The sequence below is a fragment of the Miniopterus natalensis genome, chromosome 3, assembly GCF_054644295.1.
Source record: "Miniopterus natalensis isolate mMinNat1 chromosome 3, mMinNat1.hap1, whole genome shotgun sequence".
NCBI lineage: Eukaryota > Metazoa > Chordata > Mammalia > Chiroptera > Miniopteridae > Miniopterus > Miniopterus natalensis.
In genome coordinates, this window is record NC_142083.1 from 86,435,246 (window position 1) to 86,457,570 (window position 22,325).

Consider the following 22,325-nt stretch of genomic DNA (forward strand, 5'->3'; position numbering starts at 1 on the left):
TGTGCTTTCACTGCCAACCTCGGGAGAGGCAAGTGGGAGGATGGGGCACTGGCCCGGGGGGCCTAAGTGCCGGTTACAGGCAGGGAAACGGGCACAAATAAGAGGCTGAACGTGGGCTTCGGAGACAGGGAGACTGTTCAAATCCTAGCTCAACGCTGACTGCCTGAGTAGCCCTGAGCCTCAGTTTCCCTGGGTACAATACAGGGGAAATAATCCCTACCTCAAGCATGGCTGTGAGGGTTAGGTGAGAATACACACAACCACGTTTAGCAGAGGGGCTGATATGTAGCAGCTGCTCACCAAACAGTAGCTGGCATTAAGTCGCAGCACCAGCCACGCTCTGAACATTGCTCCCCAGATGCCCTTCCAAGTTTCTCCCACACAAAAGGAGGAGCACAACTAGGCCTGGTCACCTCTGAGAAGTAACAGAGCGTCGGGGATCATATTCTAAGAAGTCACTGAAGTGAGCTGGACAGAGTGGCTGCCTAACCTCCACCAGCACCAGAGGTGACTTCCATGGCAACGAGCAGGTATCGTCACCTGTTTTCCATCTCAGTTCCACAACACAGACTGCTTGCCACCTCAGAGATTTTCAACAAATGCTCACAGCAGGGATTCTAATACCTACTTTCTTTCCCAGAAGTCATGATTCTGAGGTCAGACCACAAGCAACAGAGATTTCTGGAAAGGTACGAAATGCAAACTTATCTCATTATTTACAGGAAAGAAAAGGGAACAAGAAGCTATTTTACCAGTAAAAACACAGTCTTTCCTTCAAAGTCAAAAAGAAATGGAAAAAGGAAAATTTTAGGGAAGAGGAAGGGTGCCAGGTGAGTCTGGATTGCATCAAGGTTTCCAAATTATTCCGGAATGTGTTGCGGGTTCCAATTTTTCTTTTTTCACATTTGGACTGCATTAAGGAAAATGTTGCATAAATTAGACTATTTTATGATCAAAATGGGACACAAATGAGATAACCTGGTCTTTAGAAGAAGGTGACAACTTTGTGACAGTCTGACTAGTTTAGAACTGTTTTTTAAAACTGTAACAGCTTTATGAAGATGTAATTCACATACTGTATAATCTACCCATTTAAAAGGTGCAATCCAGTGATTCTTAGGCTATTCCCAGAGCTGTGCAACTGTCATTACAATTCACTTTTGAACTATTTATGATTACAACTTGTAGCAGGGGGCTCCAAACACATTTATCCCTGACTCCACTGAATGTGCCTTTTTAGATTCTGCCATTTGTTCTCTCGTATGAGGCATAAAACAGTTCATTCTTCCCATCAGGCCTGAGCCCAAGAACTTTCCATTCCAACAGAATTCACCAGAAAAATGCCCTGGGTCTAATTCCTCCTTCAGTACTTGTTGCTAACAAGGGGAGGAGACCTGGGCCGTTGCTGGGAGTGGGCCCAGCCAAAACAGTGGCAGGTGTCATGTGGACAGCAATGTGTTCACTCCTTGGGGGTGTGGGCAGCCTGTGGGCTAAGGCATCAAGGCTCTCCCATCCCTGTGGGCTCCTGTGTGGGACGGATTCCTGCCCAGCTTTGCTCCTCCACCTCTTTCTAAGTCAACAACCCTTCCTCAGAGAAGCCTCCCAGATTCCTGTCCAGGTCAGATACCTTTGTTGCACACTATCCCAGCCCTCAGCCCGTTCGTGCAGGGTCCCAATCACGGTTGGCAGTTCTGGATTATCTTTAGCACACAGTGCCTGGGAGCTCCACATGGACGGGTGTTTGGCTTACCCGAGTCCACAGTGAACAATGTCTGGCACATAAAGAGGGTACTGAAGATTCGTTGGCTCACTCCATCCATCCGTCCTCTCTCCCTTACTCTGTCTACCTACATCCATCCATCCATCCATCCATCCATCCATCCATCCATCCATCCACCCACCCACCCACCCATCCAACCAATACTTCCCAAGCACCACCTACCTATATGCCTTCTGGTTACAGCTCCAGGAGCTGGGCATTTAGCAGTAAACTAAACAGTGTCTTCTATCTTGGGGCTTACAGTTCAATAATGAGATGGGGTGGAATGGGGAGGTGGAGTGGGCAGATAAGAAATAGAAAATGTAGAGAGGGAAAGAGTGCTACAAAGAGAATTAAGCAGGGCAGGGGGCATCTAGAGTGCTGGGAGTGGGGCAGGGTTGTGATTTACACAGGACCGTCAGGGAAGACCCCACTGAGGAATGATCGGAAGGCAGTGAGGACAGAGCCACCAGGTACCTGGGATGAGAGTGTTCCAAGCAAAAGCCACCCAATGCAAGGGCTCAAAGATGGGGCAAACCTGGTCAAGCCTCAGCTGGAGGCACCTGTGGCTGCTTTAGAGTAGGCCAGAGGGACAGTGGGGAAAGGTGAGGTCAGTTTTAGAAGGAGCAGAGGGACCAGACTATGTGGTCCCTCTGTAAGGAATCTGGCTTTTATTGGGAGTGAACTGGGAGCCAGTGACAGATTTAAGCAGAGGACACATGATCTGACTCACACCTGAAAAGGATCTTTCTAGCTATGCCGAGAACAGCCCAAAGAGGCCAAGATTTTGAAGGCCAAGATTTTGAAGGCCAAGATCAGGAGTCAGCAAACAATGTCCTGCAGGCCAAATCCCCAAATCCAGCAATGGGCCTGTTTTTGGAAGTAAAATTTTACTGGAATGCAGACACGCCTGCTCATTTGCATATTGTCTATGGCTGCTGGGGCAGAGTCAGACTGTGACTGAGACCACATGGCCCCGTAGCACCTTAAATATTTGGCTCTTGAAGAAAAGTTCGCCAATTCCTGGCCTAGGAGATAGGATGCAGGGGGACTGGATTCTGACCACATTTCCCAGGTAGCAACACTGACAGTCTCAGTAAACTTTGGCTCTGGAGCGGATGAACCAGTGATTTGTTTTCCAGCTGGGAGAACATGTTTTCAACTGCCTCTTCTTTCCAGCCAAGTGTGGGTCATGGGATCTCCTGGGTAGCCCCACAGGGGCCAGCCCCTGTGAAGGACTTTTTCTGCTCTGAGGGCTGTGTGTGGTCAGTTTAGAGAGCAGCCTTTAGCCTCCTGCTTAAAGCCCATCAGTGTGCTCCTAGGCCCTCCGATGAAGTCATAGGTTATCCCCATGTGGTCTCACCTCGCACTACCCCCTCCCCACACAGTTCAGGCTGCTTGCAGGCCCCACGTGCACACTGTGTTTTCATAGCCTGGGATGTCCCTCATTTAAACTGATCCATCTGTGAATAACTCCTTTCAGCGCACACCTTGCCCTCCATTTCTGGGAGGGCCGGCACCCCTGTCCTGGGCTCCCACTCCATCACAGCGCAAATCAAACTATGCAGCAAGAGTGGGTTAGGTGTCACCCAGGACACTGTGAATTCCTTGAGGGCAGGGCCCATCCAAAACCTTCTACTTGCAGTTCTGGGCAAGCATGGGGTAGAGCAGTACCCATAATGGGTTTCCTGAAATTATGACAAGCTTTGAAGAACTGGCATCTCCTGAAACTGGTACCAGGGCACCAAATATATCCTGCTCAGTTATGCTGGACCCCATGCCACACAAGCCATGATAGGTACTCAGTGAACATTTGTGGATTAAAGAAATGCCAATCAGGCCACAGCATTCGACCCCAATGGTTACACAGAACCCTCTTGAAAAGCCACCTAAAAGAAATTCAGTGAGATCTTTTCATCTCTACCAGTGTTGCCAAGACTAGATGAACATTAGAATGAGTCAGGAAGCTTCAAAAACACCAGTGACCCTCTCCTGCCTCTGACTTAACTGGGCTGCACTGGGCCTGGGCAGTGGGGTTTTTTAAATGCTCTCAGGGTGTCTATTAATAGGAAGCCAATCTGAGGGTCACAGGGTTAGGCTGGTTCGGCCCAGGGTCTCTAGCTGAATATCCTACATGGCCTGGGACTCCATACTTCCAAAGGGCTGTTCCTCTGTCCCTGGCACTGTGAGGGCAGGTCCTATGGGTCTCTCTAGCTACGTTGTAGGGGTTGCAGTCGACTGGCTTCCTGATCACCTAGTTGGCTGTCCCACGAAAGCCGTGGAAGCCATGGGCCATGGAAGGACAAGCCCGCCTACCTGGAGAAGCCAGGAGCTGACCTGAAGGCTGTGCTGAGCTGAGCAGGCCCCATCACCCTGGCTGTGGGGGAATGAGGTCCCTTGGCTCCTTATGGACGGTATAGCTGTGTCCTGTGTGGATGCAGTTCTGACCAAGATTCAGGGGTGTGTTCATTCTAAGGTGGATGAAATAAGGCTGGGAGTCAATCAACCAAGAGGTGTGCTGAGAAAGTGCCGCACGCCAGGGACAGGACACTTGCAAGGCATGGTTTTGAGCTTTCAGCTGTTCGTAGATTCGAGGTCAATACTTAGAAGTAATTGTCCTCCAATGGGCTTGTTAGTTATGGGGTTCTGATACCTCTGGCAGGCCTCTGAGCCATAGCAGTAATGACCCAGGATAGGGAATAACAGTACAGATGAGAATGTACAGCGGAGGCTGGCAAGAGCATGGGCCAGGGTCAGGCAGAGGTGGGATGGGACGCTGGTGCTGCTACTCGCTGTGCAAGTCCAGGTAAGTCACTTAACCACCCTGAACCTTGGAAAACCTCAACTGCAAAATAAGCGTAGGCCTGCCTCTCCCCAAGTAGGTTCTGAAGGTGAGATAATGAATCCAAGAAACATGGTTGGTTCAGCTTGAAGCAGAGAAAGTGTCCTATCAATGGAAGCCAGGGATCCTGCCCCTGTCAATGATGGGGAGCCAGGGAGTCTGCCCCTGTCAGTGATGGGGAGCCAGGGAGCCTACCCCCTCCCATCAAAGGGAGCCAGGGAGCCAGTGCATCCCCTCCCCTCAATCTGTGCCCTTGTGCCTCCCAGCTTCTGGGTCCTCTCACATGCTGTCACCTTCCTGAAACACTTTCTTGCTTCCCCATCCAGTTTGTTCCAATGAATCCTTCCAGCATCAGCCCACACCACCTACTCAGGGAAGCCTTCCCTGACCTCCACTAGAGAAGGCCAGGTCTCCCATTATCAACTACTTACTGGTATGGTTACTTGAATAGTGCCTGTCATTTTTAAAAGGCGATAAGCTCCATATGGGAGGGCCATAAATGTCTAGTTTGTTCATGGCTGTCACCCCAAACCCAAGCATAGCACCTGACATATAGCAGAGGCTCAATAAATGTTTGCTGAATAAAGGAATGACTAAAAAGACAAACTCCACGGTTCTCCACTGAAGCCTACCTTTGCAGATCCATGAAGGCAACGAGCTAAAGAGATCCTCAAGCTTGCATCACTGAAGGACTTAACTATACTCTGGGCCAGCCCCAGCACCGTCCAGAAAGTTACTAAATTCATCCCTAACCAGCAGTCCTTAAATCCCCACTGCAGCAGTTCCTGTGCTAGGCTAGAGCACCAGCGTTTTTCCATGGCAGGCCAGTGTCTTATTATTTTTTCAAAGAGTTCTGGCGAAGAGCCAGCCTGGGCTGCAAAAACTAGGAGAAAAAGCTGTTGATACATCACACCTATTGGGCAAATGTCACTTGGCTTGGGGAAGCCTAGACAACCACTTAGCACCGCCGCCAAGCACAGGCATCTCCGCCTGATTTATCAGCGAGCCCTGACAGGCATGCTCAGAAACCTTTCTCCGCCCAGCAGTGAAGACAGGAGCTCAGGAGCCACTTGTGAGGGGCTGCAGTTGAGATCATGGTGTCCCAGTTTCCAAATGAGGCTCCCCCAGGGCAAGGGCAAGAATTAATTAAGGTCCCCAGGTCCTGAGGAGGACGCCTGGACACTGGACTGAGCAGACTGTTGGGTGAAATAGACTAGGAGTGGGTTTTAGCAACACCATGCACCACGGTGTGACCCACTGCAAGTTACTTAACCTCTCTGAGCCTCAGCCTTCTTACCTGCTACACGGAAAGTAACAGGGCCTTCCTCCCCAGGTTGCCATGATTCCTGGTTGTGGAGACATTTTGCCTGATGCTTGCAACGCATGAGCCCCAGGAAACACTTCTTTTCAGGGGTGCCATTTAGACATTTTACCCCCAGAATGGCTCAGGGGGGCCGAATGCAAAGCACACCACCACTTCCTGGAGGTGAGACCTGGCGGGTCACCTCACCACTTGAGCCTCAGTTTCCCCATGGCATTGTAGAGATCACAAATGGGAAATGCTTTGCCAACCCTGAGGTGCTACACAACAGCGTCATCCTCAGGAGCAGATCTGTCACAACCAGGCAAGCTATACCCATACTTATCGCTGACCACACTAGCCAACAAGTAGCCCTGCCCTGCCCAGTTGCTCTTGGCTTCTGGAGGGATCCCAATAGCCCCTGCACTGCTGTCTCCAATCCATTCCCTACCCAGTAGCCACAATGAGCTCAAACATGAATCAGGTCCGGCGCTCCCCTGCTTAAAGACTCTCAAGGCTCCTATAGCTCTCAGGATAAAATCCACACCCCTATCGCCTACCTCACTCCCACCTGGTGACCTTCTCTACCCTCAGCCCTCACTCCCTGCATTCAGCTGTATGGGTCTCCTAGGTGGCAGCCCTATCAGGGACTGCCCCCCAATAATCTCTGGCACAGTGGTCACCCCATTTCAATATGTGCCTGCCCCATGTGGCTACTACGTGCATGAGGGCCTGGCACGGGCCTGCAGAAGGTGCACCGTGCATGCCTGCTGGAAGAGTGCATGGTGCCTGTGACAGTGCCTTCTCTAGTGGCTCTAGCGGGCAGCAGTCCTATGCCTGGCAGAGCCTGAGTGTGCCGGCTAGAATATCTGTGAGTGTTCTGTGGAGCGGCCTGCAGGAGCTAGGCCAGCTGCTCTGCAAGGAGCTTGAGCTCTGGCCACAAGGCTGGAAGCCCTGGCTGGCTACTCTGAGCTAGTGGCCCTGGGCAGGTGCTCTAGCCCCCTGGCTCATCCTCATCAACAGCAGTGACCATGACAATAGTATGCCGGCAGGCGGCACCTACAGAGCATTGGCCCAGGGCTAAATGCCTGCCCGTGAGACAGGTCTTATCATCAGCCCCATTTTATAGAAGAGGAAACTGAGGCTCAGGGCCTTAGAGAACTTCCTGAAATCACACAGCTGTCAGTGGGTGGGTGCTGACAAAGCCAGATGGGCCGACTCCAGGGCATGTGCTGCTAACCTCATGGCAGTGGCTCCTTGGCAGGAATGTGGCACAGTGTAAGCAGAATGGTGGCACTTCTGGCACACGGGAGGTGCTCAAGTGCTAGTAGCTTTTAAGCTGCTCGAGGCCAGCAGCTTCATGTGGGTGTCTCAGCCAGCACAAAGGGCCCCTCTGTGCTCAGTGGGGATAGCAGGGGCAGAAGCCAGTGCAGGGTAGTTTCTGCATTTGTTCTCTGCTAAGGGTGAAGTGAAGAGGTCAGAGAGATGAGCAGCCCGTGGACTCCATCAGGCCCAGGTACTGTTTCAGGAAGCAAGAATGCTGTTCTGAGCCCGTGGACATTTCCCTGGGGAGTCACAGCGGAAATTTGGCCAAATAAGTGCATTTTTCCAAAACGCCCCAAATTTTATAAATGTCAGCTATTTCAGAACATTCTCCAGGTTACTAAGGGTACTGGTGGGGGTGTTTGCAGATGCTTGGCGCACCTACACTGACTCTTCCTGCCACCTGGCCATCCTGATGATTTATGAGGATCTCATAAATCAATTCAAGAGGCTGGAGTGTGCATGGGATCCAGCATCTGAGGCCTAACTGCCGGCCTGTGAAGTTGACATGCTCAGAAAACCACAACAAAGGGCAGCTTTAACTCAGAAGCTCCGCAGAGCCTTTAAGTCAACTTAGCAGGAAAGGAAAGAACACTGAGCGGGAGATAACCTTTTTCTCAGGAAGCAGATAGAAGAGGCATTCAAAACAGCAGGAGTTTGAAACCAGACACACACACACACACACACACACACACACACACACATTCTCTCTCTCTCTCTCTGTGTCAACTTGGGGACCTTGGGCAAGTGACTTTGATTTCTGAGTCTTATTTGTCCCAGCCATGGAAAATGGGATTAGTAACAGGGCACTTTTTACAAGCTTATCTCCTTATTCTTTGTGAAGCAATTAGCCAGTGCCTAGCGCATAGTTGGCATTCAATAAATGGGACTTGACAAAATCTGTGAGGCTAGAAGTATGCCACAGATACTGTGCACCTGGATTTTTACCAACTCACAAGTATTTTGGGAGGAGCCATTGCAAATCATAGTCCAAATTTAGCATTTCATACAGTTAAAGCATCTACTCCTGAAATCATGTCGTGAGGAGGCAGCTTTCAAGGACTTGAACTCTGGAGACAGAGTAAAACAATTCATCAGCCCCAATTTGATGGGCTTCAGAATGTTTTTTCAATTAGTCTAGGCTTGAGGAAGCAGGCTTCTTAAGTGTGAAGAGATGTCACAAAATAGCCATTCCAGTCACACTGGGATATTGATTTTCAGCCCTTTGGGAATTTGAGATGTTAAAAAAATAGTACTGTGTTTTTGGAGAAAAGCACATTTATACAAAATGCCATGGCTGGACAGCCACAAATAAAGGAAACTGTATTTTAGTCATGGGATGCTGGCTACAGAGAGAATCACAGAAAGCCATAACCTCAGCAGAGATGCCAGGAGGCAGGAGGAGAACCCCGTGGTGGCTCCATTGCGCCAAGCTCTGACGTTCTGTCTGGGATGGCAACTCAAGCCATGGGCCAGTGCCTGGAGACCCCTGTGAGCCCCTGAAAGTCTTTTCAGTCATCACAGCTCCTGAAGATCTCCTGGACAGAACAAGATCCTCAGGGAGTGAGGATTTTACTGGGTCAAAAGCTGGGAATCATCAAAATACCCACGTTAGCTATATTCACAGAGAGCATTCAGAGAGAAACCAAGGCTCTTTGATACTGTGCCTTGAACTAGCCCTGTGACGTCCTATTCCCTCCAACCACATTCTTCGCTGGTCACCAAATCCTGTTAGTTCCACAGCCTAGATATTTCTGGACTCACTTCATGGTTACTTACCTCAGGGAAATTCTTACGAAAGGGTGCACGGAGGCACCCATTATTTGTTAAGGACAAAAAGTTGGCCACAATCTACACATCCATCAACGGGAGACTGGCTAAATAAACAGTGGCTTGCCCATAAGATGGATTATCCTCCAGCAGTGAAAAGTGAATGAGGGTGCTCTTATGAACATAAAAAAAATAAAAAATCAAGACATACTGAGTGAAAATAGCATTCACTTAGGTTAAAAAAAGGCAATATAAATACTATAGTACAAGTACAGTATGTAAATGCCCAGAAAAAGGTATAGAAGGATATACATCAAGCTGAGGAAGGGGGTGCCTCTGTGGAGAGCCTCTTTCTCATCTATAACACGGGCACAGCACGATCCACTGCACAGGTGGTGAGAGCCAAGGGAATGGCTGAGTGCCGTGGGTCTTTTTGCCCATCCCCTTCTCCCCTGCCATTCCTGACTCCTGTCAATCAAAACCCAAGTCCCCTCGCTCATCACTCCTTAGAACCTTCAATGACTCTCACTGCTTCCAGGGTAAATTTCTAACCCTTCGGCAGGCCGGAAGCCCTTTGCCATCTGACCCTACCTGGCTTTCCAGCCTCTTGTCACCCCACTAACCCATGGCCATGCCAGCAAATGCCACCTGTTCCCTCATGCCTCTGCACATGCTGTCCCCTCTAAGCCTGTCTCTTTGCTCTGCACAACCTATTTATAAGCCCACTGCCCATGTCCAGTCCTCTCTGTATGCTTGGCACAGCATTTATTTGACTAACAAGAGATCCCAGTAAATACTTGCTAAATGCATCCTCTCTTTCCTGACTTTAGTTAGTGTATTTGTCACGTAACTACCCTGGAATTCCTTTTTTTTTTTTTTAAATCTTTCCCCGAGGATATTTTTTCCATTGCTTTTCAGAGAGAGTGGAAGGAAGGGAGGGAGGAAGGGAGGAAGGGGAGGAGGGAGAAAGAGAAAAACATCGATGTGAGAGAGGCACATCAATTGGTTGCCTCCCACATGCACCCTGACAAGGCCAGGGATCAAGTCTGCAACTGAACCCAGGTTCGGTCAGAATCGAACCCGGGACCCTTCAGTCCACAGGCTGACGCTCTAAACACTGAGCCAAAATGGCTAGGTCTACCCTGGAATTCTTATAGTTGCTTTAAAAAATGGCAGTTCTGCCCTGGCAGGTGTTGCTCAGTGGTTAGACCATTGGCCTGTGCACCGAAGGGTTGAGGGTTCGATTCCCAGTCAAGGGCAAGTACCTGGGTTGTGGGTTTGCTCCCCACCCCCGGAAGGGGCGCATTTGGGAGGCAGCCAATCGATGTGTCTCTCTCACATCAATGTTTCCTCCCTCCCTCCCTTCCACTCTCTCTCTGAAAAGCAATGGAAAAAACATCCTCGGGTAAGGATTAACCAAAAAACCCCACAAAAAAGCATACAAAAAGAGCCAGTTCTTCCCCACCCCCCTTCCTTCTCTTCCTGATCGTCTCCTACTCTGGGCCCTAGGAGCTGCCATGCTTTGAAAAGGCCATCCATCTAGGGCATAAGGAAAAGGGATATCTGGAGGACTCAGTGACTTCTGTTCCTCGGTGAACCTTCAGTACCATTTTGCGTCCCTCCACTTTCTGCTTTGGTTCTCATTCTTAGTGGGTCCTCAGGAATTAACAACACTTCTAGCTGTCCACATACTCAGCCATGCCACTTAACTGTCTTCTCTTGGATGCCAAGGTAGGCACTGTGACTGATTCTTGGGAAGTGATAAAATGATTCTCAAATTTTCTTCCGGGGGAACCCTGGGCTTCCTTGATGTAGTCATATATTTTAAGGCAAAAATTAAACCAAAGTGGTCTTTATCTAATTCACAGATAAAACTAAGGGCTAGAGTTTTCTTTTTCTGGATTTTCTCCCACAAATGAGTTGCCAATCCTTGGCATTTGTTAACACGTATCTGCTAATGAGGACTTGCAGTAGATAAAACAAATGACTCAGCAACAAAAAATAAAAATCAATGGAAAAAGGCTTGGAAAGTTTCCTCAAATAACAATATGGACTTTTCCTTTAGACACAGAGACTTGCATCTATAACACAGTCACATCCTCTGCCAGTTTCTGTGCCCTGGTTCCCACAATGAAATAGAATACAGCAATCGTTGGCGGTGTTCTGCTACCAAGTGATCTTCAGGACTGAAGGCACAATGGCTTATGGAATGGGAAGCAGGATGCATGGCCTGGTGGGAATCCCAGGCTGGCCACCCACGTGGCACTAGGCCAGGGGCTCCCCTTTTCTGAGTTCAGGTTTCCTGGGCTGCAGACGAAGGAATGGCGCTGGCCTCTCAGGGCTATTGTAAGGCTCAGAGGGAAACACCCAGCTCAGGCAGGTGTGGAGAAGATGATGGCAGCCAGTACCATGGCTGAGCAGGTGTATGCTGAGCTGGGAGCTGCGGGGGACAGATCTCTCTTCTTCTCTGGCCCTGGCTCTGCCTCTAGGAGCTGTGGAACCTTAGGCAAACCATACAATCAGAATTCTCATGGCCCTTCTGCAGGAGGCAGATTCTGCCCCAGTGTTCCGTAAGCTCCCGAAGAAAGCTTTTCTAGAATGAGCAAATCTGTACAATTCCAGGGTCTCTCTGCTATTTACAGCAGACGGGGCTATTGGATTATTAATTCTGTTTTTGCAAACTCATTTAATGTGTAGAAAGGGAGCCTATAATTTGGGGTCCCTGGGTCAGCCCTGACTAATAATGACAATGAAAAATACTGAGCATCGCCAACCTTTATTGCCTGCTGCACACGTGTTAGGGACTGTTCCAGGCACTATGTGAATCAACTTGCTTTATGTTTATGACGGCCTAATAAAGTAGGTGACAATTTCATCCCTTTTTTTTCAAATTGTGATAAAATACACATAATATTTACCATATTAACTATGCTTTTACTGAAGCATATGCTTTTGCAGTTCAGTAGTGTTAAGTACACTGACATTGTTGTGCATTGTCCCCACTTTTTATATGAATAAATAGGCCCAGAGGGGTAAACTCTCTGGCCCAAGGCCATGGAACAAATATAAGGCGGAGCCAGGACCTGAACTAGACTGCACGCTCCAGGGCTGTGCAAAGCCATTTCCCTCTGCTGACTCTCACCCGGGCTAACACTGCTGAGAAAAGAAGCCCCACAAAGGTTGAATGAAAGCACAATGATAAAGGACACTGGAGTTTTCTTTATGGGTACTGCAGGGTATGAAATTGAGTGCTTTCTCTTTCCGGGGTAGTTTTCTATCTTTTCCAGTTGTTCTGCAGTAAACGTGCTTGACTAGAACTGTGAAGTTCAGAGATGAGAACTGGCAGATGCTGCCTTCTCGAGGCAGGGACAGGCGTGCACACAGGCTCTGGCACATGCCCGCCCATGCAGTGCGAGGTGAAGCTGCCCTGCAGGGGCCCGCCCGAGCCTACAGAGCATTCCAGCATAACCAAGGCCCAATGGCAGAGTGACGCCGGGGTTTTGGTTTCTTCCCACAGCCTCCTGCACAGCTTTCCACGCATCTCTCCATGAGGAATCTGGGAGTGTTCCATACTCTCTGATGCACATGGGCTCCTGAGCATGCAGTCACTTCAGAGGTCTGAAGCGGGTAATGACCCTGAGAAGTGAGGCAACACTCAATTCTCTGGAACTCTGCCCTCCTCCCTGTCTCTACCCCTCAGGAAAAGTTGTCTGGGGCATGATGGTTGGCTCTGCCTGTGCACTGTATTTCGCAAGGGGATGGCTCCTCAGGCAACAAGTGCTAGCGTCTCTATTGAGAAAGTGTCTTTTGGGGACATGTTCCAAGTGAGGAAACCTGTGGGCCCTGATTCAGGAATGAGGCGCCTTCCCGTGCAGTGTGCTCAGTGTCCTCCGGGGCTCTCTCCAAGGCTTCCCTGGGAGCTCTGAGAAGAGGTCTGGCAAGTAGGGACCCATGGATTCAGCTCAGGGCTTACTTTTGAGGGGGACCTGGTCCCCATACCCTTGACCTAACCACCTGAACGCAGATCTCTTAGAGGCAACTGTCAGAAAGCTCCAAAAGGATCTTAAATCCTGTTGCTTTGGGGCAGGCGGGATTTTAAAGTTTCATTTCTGCTTTTTGTTCATGGCAGGCCAGGAACCTGAGGATTGGCCTCTACGTGACTGTGATCTCTAGCCTGGTTGGGAAGTGGTGGCTGTGGGAAAAGAATGTCTTTTTGTGTCACTGCTTTGCAGGTTTGAGAAGGCAGGCTTGGAGAATGAGGACTTGGGAATGTGCGAGTGGGGCTTACAGAGGATGGGAAAGGGGAACGCTTTGTCTATGACAGGGCTACTCTGAGTGTCCCCTCTCTAATGAAGGTGTGTCTTGTCAACCTCTGACATGCAGAGGCAGGTGGCAGAACCACCATGTGAGGCTGCTCAGCCATTCATTACCAACGCCAGCCTTTTTTTTAAAAATTTTTTTCCCATCCTCACCTGAGGATATTTTTTCCATTGCATTTCAGAGAGGATGGAAGGGAGAGAGAGGGGGAGGGAGAGGGAGAGGGAGAGAGAGAAACATTGATGTGGGAGAGACACATCAATTGGTTGCCTTCCACACTTGTCCCAACCAGGGCCGGGGATGGAGTCTGCAACCGAGGTACGTGCCCTTGGCCAGAATCGAACCTGGGACCCTTCAGTCTGCAGGCCGATGCTCTAACCACCGAGCCCAACCAGCTAGGGCACCAATGCCAGTCTTTAAGCCAATGGGAGTAAGAGGCAGAAAGTGGAGGCATGGATCTCAGCTGGCCTCATGTGAGCTCTGTGGTCTTGGTCTGAGCCTCTGCTTCTTATCTGAAGAGCAGTGCAAGTGATACCAGTTTCCAGTGCTGTTCAGAGGGTAGAATGAATGCATATAAAGGCACCTGGCACAGCTAATTCTTCTGGTCAACTACGCCCCACATGTCCAGAAATAGATGACTTTCCTGTCCAAAACATGTCCAGGGTTGGAGCCAATAACGTGGTTTTGCCTGATACCAGCGAGGTCTCAGGTGGTGAGAATTCACTTCAGAGGCATCAAAAGTGAGTCAGGAATTCAAGGGCATGGTGGTAGGGGCTCAGGGTCTGACCAGAGAGACCTGAGTTCAGAGCCTCGCTTAGAAGAAAGATTTTACTATTTTCTGTTTTTGCATGTGAAGAAGGACCAGATATCAGATACCCCTCTCCCCAATACATTTTACTTAAATAAATAAAAAAAAGGAAAGAAAAGCAAGCCCACAGGGTCAGAATCAAGCTTCTGTAACCCGACCCCCCCCCCCCAGGGCTGGAGTCTCTCACCAGGGAGCAGAAGGCAAGGAGGGATTAACAGGGAGTGGGGAGACTGGAGGAAGGTGGCGCGCCAGGCTCTCCTCCCTGTGTGACTAAAGAAAGGGTATTTTTTGCCTCGGGGAGCTGGAAGGAGATAACTGGCTCCAGTTTATAACTGGAAACAAGAAAAAGAACAGGCCTAAAAAATTAGTTTCTGGGAAACACTGCCATGAGATGACATTAGCACCTAGTGCGTTATGTCCAAGGGTGAAGTCAGAACTGAGGTCTATGAATTAAACATTGATCTTCTTTGCTTTTTCCCGATGTCAGTCGAGGCTCTGTGGTCAGCTGGCTGGCTCCAGGGCGCTGTAGTCTTTGCATTCTTCTTCAGTTACTCAGCTGCCGGAGGCTGGCTCTGGAACTGCCGCTGCCTTTCCACGGAACTACTAGGTGTTCTGCTCAGCGACTGATGGGGCGGGTTTGCTTGCCTTTGAGAAAGATAACACCTGTGGAAAGCACAGTTCTCCTCCTGCATGCTAGGATTTAAATGTTTGTCCAGAGACAGATGGCGCCATGGACTCAGTGGGACAAGAAGCTGGGACAAGAAGTGAGTAAAGCAGAGGTTGGCCCTGGTGTGATGGAGTCCGACTCTGCAGCTGGCACCCTGAGCCACCACCAACTGGTACAGGTGCCAGGTGTGAGCAAGATGGTGCCGCCCCTGCTGCAGGGGCTCACAGTCTGAGACACAGAACAATTCATCCAGCCCAGCTTTGTTCCGCCAACCCTTGTCTCCACTTGCCATGGATAGTTACTCAGCACTGCTCTTGCATGGCCAGCAGTCAAGGGCAGGAGGACCAGGCCCCTAGTGCCTTTCACGCTAGTGCAGGACAGTGAGGCAGACAGGAAGACAAACAGGGCAACTTACTCATGGTAAGGGCTCTGAAAACCGTGGGAAAACAGTTCCTCAAAACATTACATTACCATCAGACCTAGCAATTCCACTCCTAGATAGATACCCGAAAGAACTGAAAACAGATGCTCAAACAAAAACTTGTACACCCACACTCATAGCAGCACTATTCACATTTGCCAGAAGGTGGAAACAACCCAATGGCCATCAATGGGTAAAAGAATGGGTGAACTAAATGAGGAACATTTATACAACGGAATATTATTCAGCCACGAAAAGGAATGAAGTTCTGACACCTGCTACAACATAAATAAACCTTGAAAACAGACTGTGTCTGGGGAAAGAAGCCAGACACAGTGGGTCATGGAGAGGCGCTGGGGACAGATGTGTTGGAGGATTTTAAGCAGTTACTAGAGCTAAAAGGCTGGTGGGGCATGGCTGATGATAAACAACGCACAGAGGTCCACTTTTTTGGCCACATCATTAAGCCCCCATCAGTGAGGGCCAGTGGGTGTCAACGTGCCTGGCTGTTCCACTCAAATCCCCATAATGCCCTCTGGGCTGCAGAGCCCTTCTGTTTAGATAAGAAATAGGAAGGGCCCAGGAAGGACCTGAACAAGAGAGACAGTGATGTTTTGCCCGCTGCCCTGCCACCAGGTGAACGAACGCCTGTGAGCAGCCTCTTGGCCAGAAGGAGTCCAGGAGTGGGTGTTGAGGCTGCTCTGGGAGGCCAGAGACTTGGCCCTTTGACTGGAAGCCGCTGCCCCCTGATGACCAGGGCCACTTCTGAGGAGCAGCTTCTGTTCTGGGGTCTGCTGGTCCACTCGGTGTTCCTGGACAGACTGCCCTGGTGGGCTCATTTGGAAATTCACCCCTGCCCCTCTCCACCATTGGCAGTTTTCAGCAATCAGCTGAAACTGTAGGCCAGTGAGACAGGTCCTTGAGGGCACTAACCATGGAAGGCTGCACCTCAAAGCCAGACTCTAGAACCACTCCTGCCTGCCCACCCCAACACATGGGTCACCACAGGCCCCTCCCTCCCAGGCCAGGCACACACACACGCCTCTGCCCTCATGGAGCTGAACATTCTATGGGGGCAAGAGCCATCAACATAAAACCAGCCAACAAATAGAATTTGTGATTTTTTTCCAAGCCAAATGGAAGAAGAAAAATATACCAAAGTAGCTAGTCGTCTATTAGCCCTGATTTATATTCTACTTTAATATCTCTTCCAAGGAAATGAAAGGCATATTTTCATCAAATATAATCATTTATAGCTTCTAGAGGAGAGACAAACTGCTCTATGACAATTACTTGGGCCTGCAGATAGAACTGGAAGATGTGTTACGACAGCGATAGCTTCTCCAGCACTCACCCTGAGGCAGGTGGCCAGAGTGAGGACCCTGCACAGCCTGGGAGTCTTCAACAGTGCAGCCTATGGCAAGGGCCACAGCAATACGCCTGGGCTCACGGGCCACAGCATTGGAGACCAGCCTGGGCCGTGCTTCTGATGACTCCCTCCAGCCCACTCTTTGGCTTTTGCAAACTTCTGAGAAAGGTGAGGGCAGTGAAATTCAGTTGATGAGCAACCGACCCAAATCTACCATCCAGTGCATCTGCCCTCCCAGGACGCACATCTCGCTCACTTTGGTGACGGAAATTAAGCAGGGGAATGCTGCTTACAATCTTCTGGGGTCTCAGTTCCCTCATGTTCCCTTGTGAAAGTGCCACAGACCAAACCACTCACATCTAGGGCCCCAGGGGAACTTCCTCGTCTCCCTGGTGTTCACAGAGGGAGAAAGCCGTAGGTGGGAAGTGCTGCGAGGCTGTGCTCATTCTTCACTCAGTGCCTAGTGAATGAAGGTCCAGCACCAGGCACTGATACTGTGGGAGCAGGACAGGCCTGGTTCCCATGGAAGTGCCATCTCCAAGGGGGAGAAAGACCATGGACAGTTACACAGACAGGTTGGCCAGTTAGGAATCCAAAGTCACAGGGAAAATAAACCAGGTTAATGTGATGGAGGAAAGGGGGTAACCTTTCAGGGGGGAGTGTGTGATCAGGAAAGGCCTTTCTGAGGAGACTGAGGCCCAAGTAATTAGTAGGAGGCAGTCACACAGGTCTGGAGAAGAACATCCAATGCAAAGGTCCTGAGGCAGGAGAGAGTTCAGTGATTCTCAAAGTAGTGGTTCTCAAACTGTGGTCTGGGGAACCCTGGGGACCTCCCAGAGTCAGAACTACTTTCATAAAAATAACAAGACAGCATTTTCCTTCTATTTCCATTCTCCCAGGAGTATACAGAGTTTTCCAGGGGACACATAATGTACGCTATTACAACAGGTAGAAAGCAGGAGCAGACACGAGAATCTAGCTATCTTCTAAAAAGCCAGATAGAGATTTGCAAAAATAGAAGACATGAGTTTTATTGTTGTTTTGGAAAAAAGAGTTGTTGCTCATAAAAACAAACAAACATGTTATTTGTTTCTGATGAGTTTATTTTTTAAAACATAAATAAGTAAATGCTTAAAGCATTTCTCAGTTTTAATTTCTAATCCTGGTCCCAGCCGGTTTGGCTCAGTGGACAGAGCGTCAGCCGGCAAACTGAAGGATCCCGGGTTCAATTCCAGCCAAAGGCACGTACCTCTGCTGCAGGCTGGGTCCCCAGCCCTGGTCGAGGCACGTGCGGGAGGCAACCAATCGATGTGTCTCTCTCATTGATGTTTCTCTCTCTCTGCCCCCCACCCCCACTCTCTCTGAAAAGCAATGGAAAAAATATCCTCGGGTGAGGGTTAAAAAAAATTCTAACCCCAGAATATCAACAGACATAATCCATATAAACCAAAGCTCTTTGGGTTCCCCAATACCTTTGAAAAGAATATAAGGGGGTCCTTAGGCCAAAATTTTGGCAAGTGCTGACTTAGAGGAGCAGCAGGGATGGTATGACCGTGAGGTAGGGGAGCTGCATCTGAGGAGCCAGCCGGAGCCAATCTCATAGTGATCACACAGGATCAGAGTGAGAGATTTGGATTTTAAGTGCAACTGGGAGCTACTGGAGGGTTGCAGGTAAAGGTGTGGTATGATCTGATTTCTGTTCTGGAAAGATTCCCTCTGGCTGAATGGGAGGGAGGGGATGAGACTGAAAGCCAGAGAATACGTAGGATGCTGTTGCCATGATCTAGGGGGAGATCCTGGAGGCTGGGAGGGGGAGAGTAAGTGTGATACATTCTGGAAGCAGAGCAGGCCAGTGGGTGTGGGAGAGGGAAGAGCAGGATTCAGATGATTCCGAGATGCTGGGTGGCTCAGCTGTGGGGCCAACTACTGAGACAGCAGGTGGTGAGGAGGGTGGGAGCCAGGGAAAGCTCCCCTCCCTGTTTCTGAGTGATGATGAGTCTCAATGGTTTCATCTTGCTCTTTAGGTCGCATCTCTAGCCGAGGCCAAGGCAGGAGGGGTGCGACGCCTCTCTATCCAAGGGCCCAGAACAGTCAACCTGGAAAGCACATCTATGAGCACTTTCCCACCCCAGCCCACACCTGAGTGGCACTTCCAGGGAAGAGACACAGCCAAAGGGTGGATGGCCACCTTCAAGCAACTACCTTTGGGCCACAGTTCCAATTGGCCCAACCTCACATACCCATTCCTGGCACCAGGAACAGGACACTGGCATTCCAGCTGTGCCAACTCCTCTACCAGGCAGGCCACTGTAGACATGGCCCCGCCCCAGTACTGGGTGACCCCATAGCAACCCTGGGCCCAGAAGGGTGGGAGAAGTAAGCAATAAGTCATTGTGAGGCCTGCTGCAAACAGAGAGATGATTATGCCGATGCTGAAGAATGTGACATTTGGCTCTATTTATTTACTTACACTTGCCTTGTCTCAAAAAAGATGGAGCGGAAATAAGGCCAGGGCTTTTTTTTCCTTAACCCATTACATCCCGAGCTGAAAGAAGCCCCACTGACCCTAAATAATTTCTTAACTAATATAATGTTAAATGTCAACTGTATCTCAATAAAAAATTACAAAGTGGTGCCTCTAAATTTATAATAAAATTACAACTTGTATATTGAGAGAGAGAGAGAAAGAAAGAAAAAGACAGACAGGCAGAAAGAAAGAAAAAGGGAGGGAGGTAAGAAGAAAGAAAGGAAGAATTGATTTTTTACCAGGCCAATCTGTATTTAGTTAACCTAGACTCATGGCCATCATTTGTATGTACATAGTGACTATCTCTACAGAACAAGAAGCAACCTGGAGAATGTGTAACAAAGAGCCCTTCAGATCCCAGAGGGGTGGAATCACCTCACATTTCATAGCTGAAAACAGGCAGTGCGACAATCAGTCTCGTAGCCTAAGATTAGTTTTAAGAATAAAACAGCCCCGGCTTGGCTGGAAGCATAAACTGGTGCACTTTTTCCAGTGCACGCTGGGACTACATATATCAAGATAAAAAACTTCCCCTTTGATGGCAGATCCATTGCTGGGAGTTCATCCCACTGACACGTGAGGTTTGTACAACTACATAGATACCCTAAAGAGGTGCATGGTGACACTGCAAGAGCTAAACACTGGAAATGACACAAATGGCCATCAGTACCAAATTTATAAAATATTTTTTTGGTCCCTCCATATCATAAAATACCAAGTTAATGAGCATGAAGTCGATTTATATGTGCTAAGATGTAATGCTGCCTTATTAAGTAAAACCATCCACGCACAGAATCACATACATGGTATAACCCCCCGTGTAAAAACAGACAAGCAAAGACACATATAATGAGATACAAAGAAACATTTCTGGAAGGATATGTAATGAAATTGTTAAAAGTGGTTACTTCTAGGGCCAAGTAGACTTATTTTTCATTTTATCATGTTCTGTTTGAATTTTCAAATACATGCTTACAGTATATGTATTTCTAAAATGGATTAAGCAAATCAAAGAATGAAAACAGAATGACTCACGGGGTGGAAGGGAAACAAGGATCCTGCTATTAGACAGGTTCTTATGGCTGTATTTTGTTTTTAAATAGATAACTGCTTTTGAAAACATTTTGCAACATTTGGGATTGAAGTGAAAACCTAAATGTGAGGAGGTTAAGTCGCAGGGGGCACAGGGCCCATTTTTGAAGTTTTGCAGTGAAGAGCAAAGTTCTCTTTTGAGGGATGGGGGTACATATGGATTTGCTTAAATCAGAAGTATTGGAACAGGAAGGGGAGAGCCTGTGTTTCTGGAGAAGCAGTTCTTTCTGCTCCGCCAAGTGTACCTTGAACTTTCTATTCATGTTTCTTTTCTGGGAGCGGAAAGGAGGGGGTTAGAGATGAGCTTTGTGAAAGTGGTTAGAGAGGCTTCCATATAGGAGACACTGGAAGCCGCCCCAGGGGCAGCAGGGACTTCTTCTGAAGTCTCACTTCTTTAGGGGGTTGTAGCAGAAACCACACACACTATCTTTTTCTAGTCATCCTACATGGAGAAGGAAATTACTCTCCCACAACCTTTTTACTAATCATCTAAGTATTTCCAAGAAACTTCTTTCTTAATTCTGAGAAGTCCTTCTACATCCCCAACAAATCTCTGGAAAACCAAAGCCCAGCAGCAGAACACCAAAGAGAAAGCCAAAATTTCTTTCTGTGGCTTGTGCTTAATCTTGTGCTATACTTTGATAAATTCTAAGAAATGTACCTGGTGCTTCCAACTGGCTGCATTTCGGAGAAGGGAGAAGCTTACATAGATAGGCTCAACAGAGGGAAAGCTCTGGAACACCCAGGGGGGACAAGCAATGGCGCAGGGTGGGGCCAGCTCACCTGGCACCTTGTCCACGGATGCAAATACAGAGCGCTGCACTGTGGGGTCACTGCTGCCTCGGCGGCATTGGTCGTAGAATCGGAAAGGCAGGTGCTGGGAGGAAGAGGAGGAGCCGAGTCCAAATCCTAGGACTTCAGTGGTCGGCTGGATCGGAAGGTCCAGGAGGGCTACATTCAAACAAACCGGTGGTCATGCTCAGTGAATGGGACAAAAGGGTAGGTGATGAGACTTTGGGTGGGGTGGTTGTAGCTGGAGTGGCCATGGCCCTGCCAGGTACATCCCTTGGGTGATGCAAAGCAGGCAACTGGCAGCCTCAAGCTGGGGAAACCAGGTGACACCACAGGTCTTGCCTGAGCCTCAAAACACAGCTGGTGCCGTTGATGGGTTCAGACAAGGATGCAGGGCCAGGGTGCACAGAGGTTTCTTGGATTCCATACACACAAGGCCAAGGCTTAGCCTGAGGTACAGTTTCAGACCCCAAGGCAAATGAGGCCAGTTCTGCCCTGAAAGTTCACAGATATGTGAGCATAGGGAAGAATGTGTGAGAGGAGATATGCGCATATGCATGTGTGTATTTATGAGTGTGTGTTTATCTGTCACAGTTGCTTCCTCCCTTCCATAAACAAATCTCATGATATAGCAATTTGGAGGGGCTTTTAAAAATCAATTGAAGAAATACCCAAGGCGTTAGTTCTCACAGCCACTTTATGGCATAATTCTTAATTTTCAAATGAAATATTTAGCCTTCATGGCAGCTGTGAGAAACTGCTTTACATTTAAAAAAAAACCTCTATGAAAATAAATCTTAAAAGAAAGGACTGAATGATTTAAGTCGCTTTGCGCATTACAAATGCTTCTGTAATGATTTTGCAGGCCAAGTTTCAGCTAAGTGAGAAATAAGATGAGGACTACATGGAATGCAGGACTGCACAAATCAACGGGCGTGTGCAGAAATAACAATCCACAACGTCCAGAATTCCCACCCTCCGCGTCTTTATTTATAGGTAGAGAAAGCTCTCTTCCTCCCCCAGGGGGCTGGAAAGCCTCCCAGAAATGAACATCAGCGCTTGAACAAAAAGGCGTTGATGTCTTGAGTAAGACTATAATTTTAGTAGTTGATAGAACACCTTTTCCCCAAGGAAAATGCTAAGCCTTCCCCCCTGACGACTGGAACGCCCTCATCTCAGTGTCTTTACTTCTAAGAAGGCTAGGGGCTTCCTGACACTGGAGAGGAGTGGGCCTCCTCGCAAATTCTCCATAATTCCTGTGAAATGTATAATGACTTCTGATTTTAGGGCTGGGTCCTAGGCCCTCACCAAGCAGGGAGAACTCTCATGGGAGCCAGG

The 22,325-nt window shown here is 48.8% G+C and overlaps 1 protein-coding gene across 1 annotated transcript in view; it reads right to left on the reverse strand.

Annotated features, from left to right (window-relative positions):
- The window catches only part of CLEC16A (C-type lectin domain containing 16A), a 196,166-nt gene that overhangs the window by 27,955 nt on the left and 145,886 nt on the right, over window positions 1-22,325 (reverse strand). Inside the window, exon 21 of the mRNA XM_016197595.2 lies at window positions 20,979-21,146. Coding sequence (XP_016053081.2) covers window positions 20,979-21,146 — 168 coding nt within the window. The remainder of the gene's footprint in view (window positions 1-20,978; window positions 21,147-22,325) is intronic.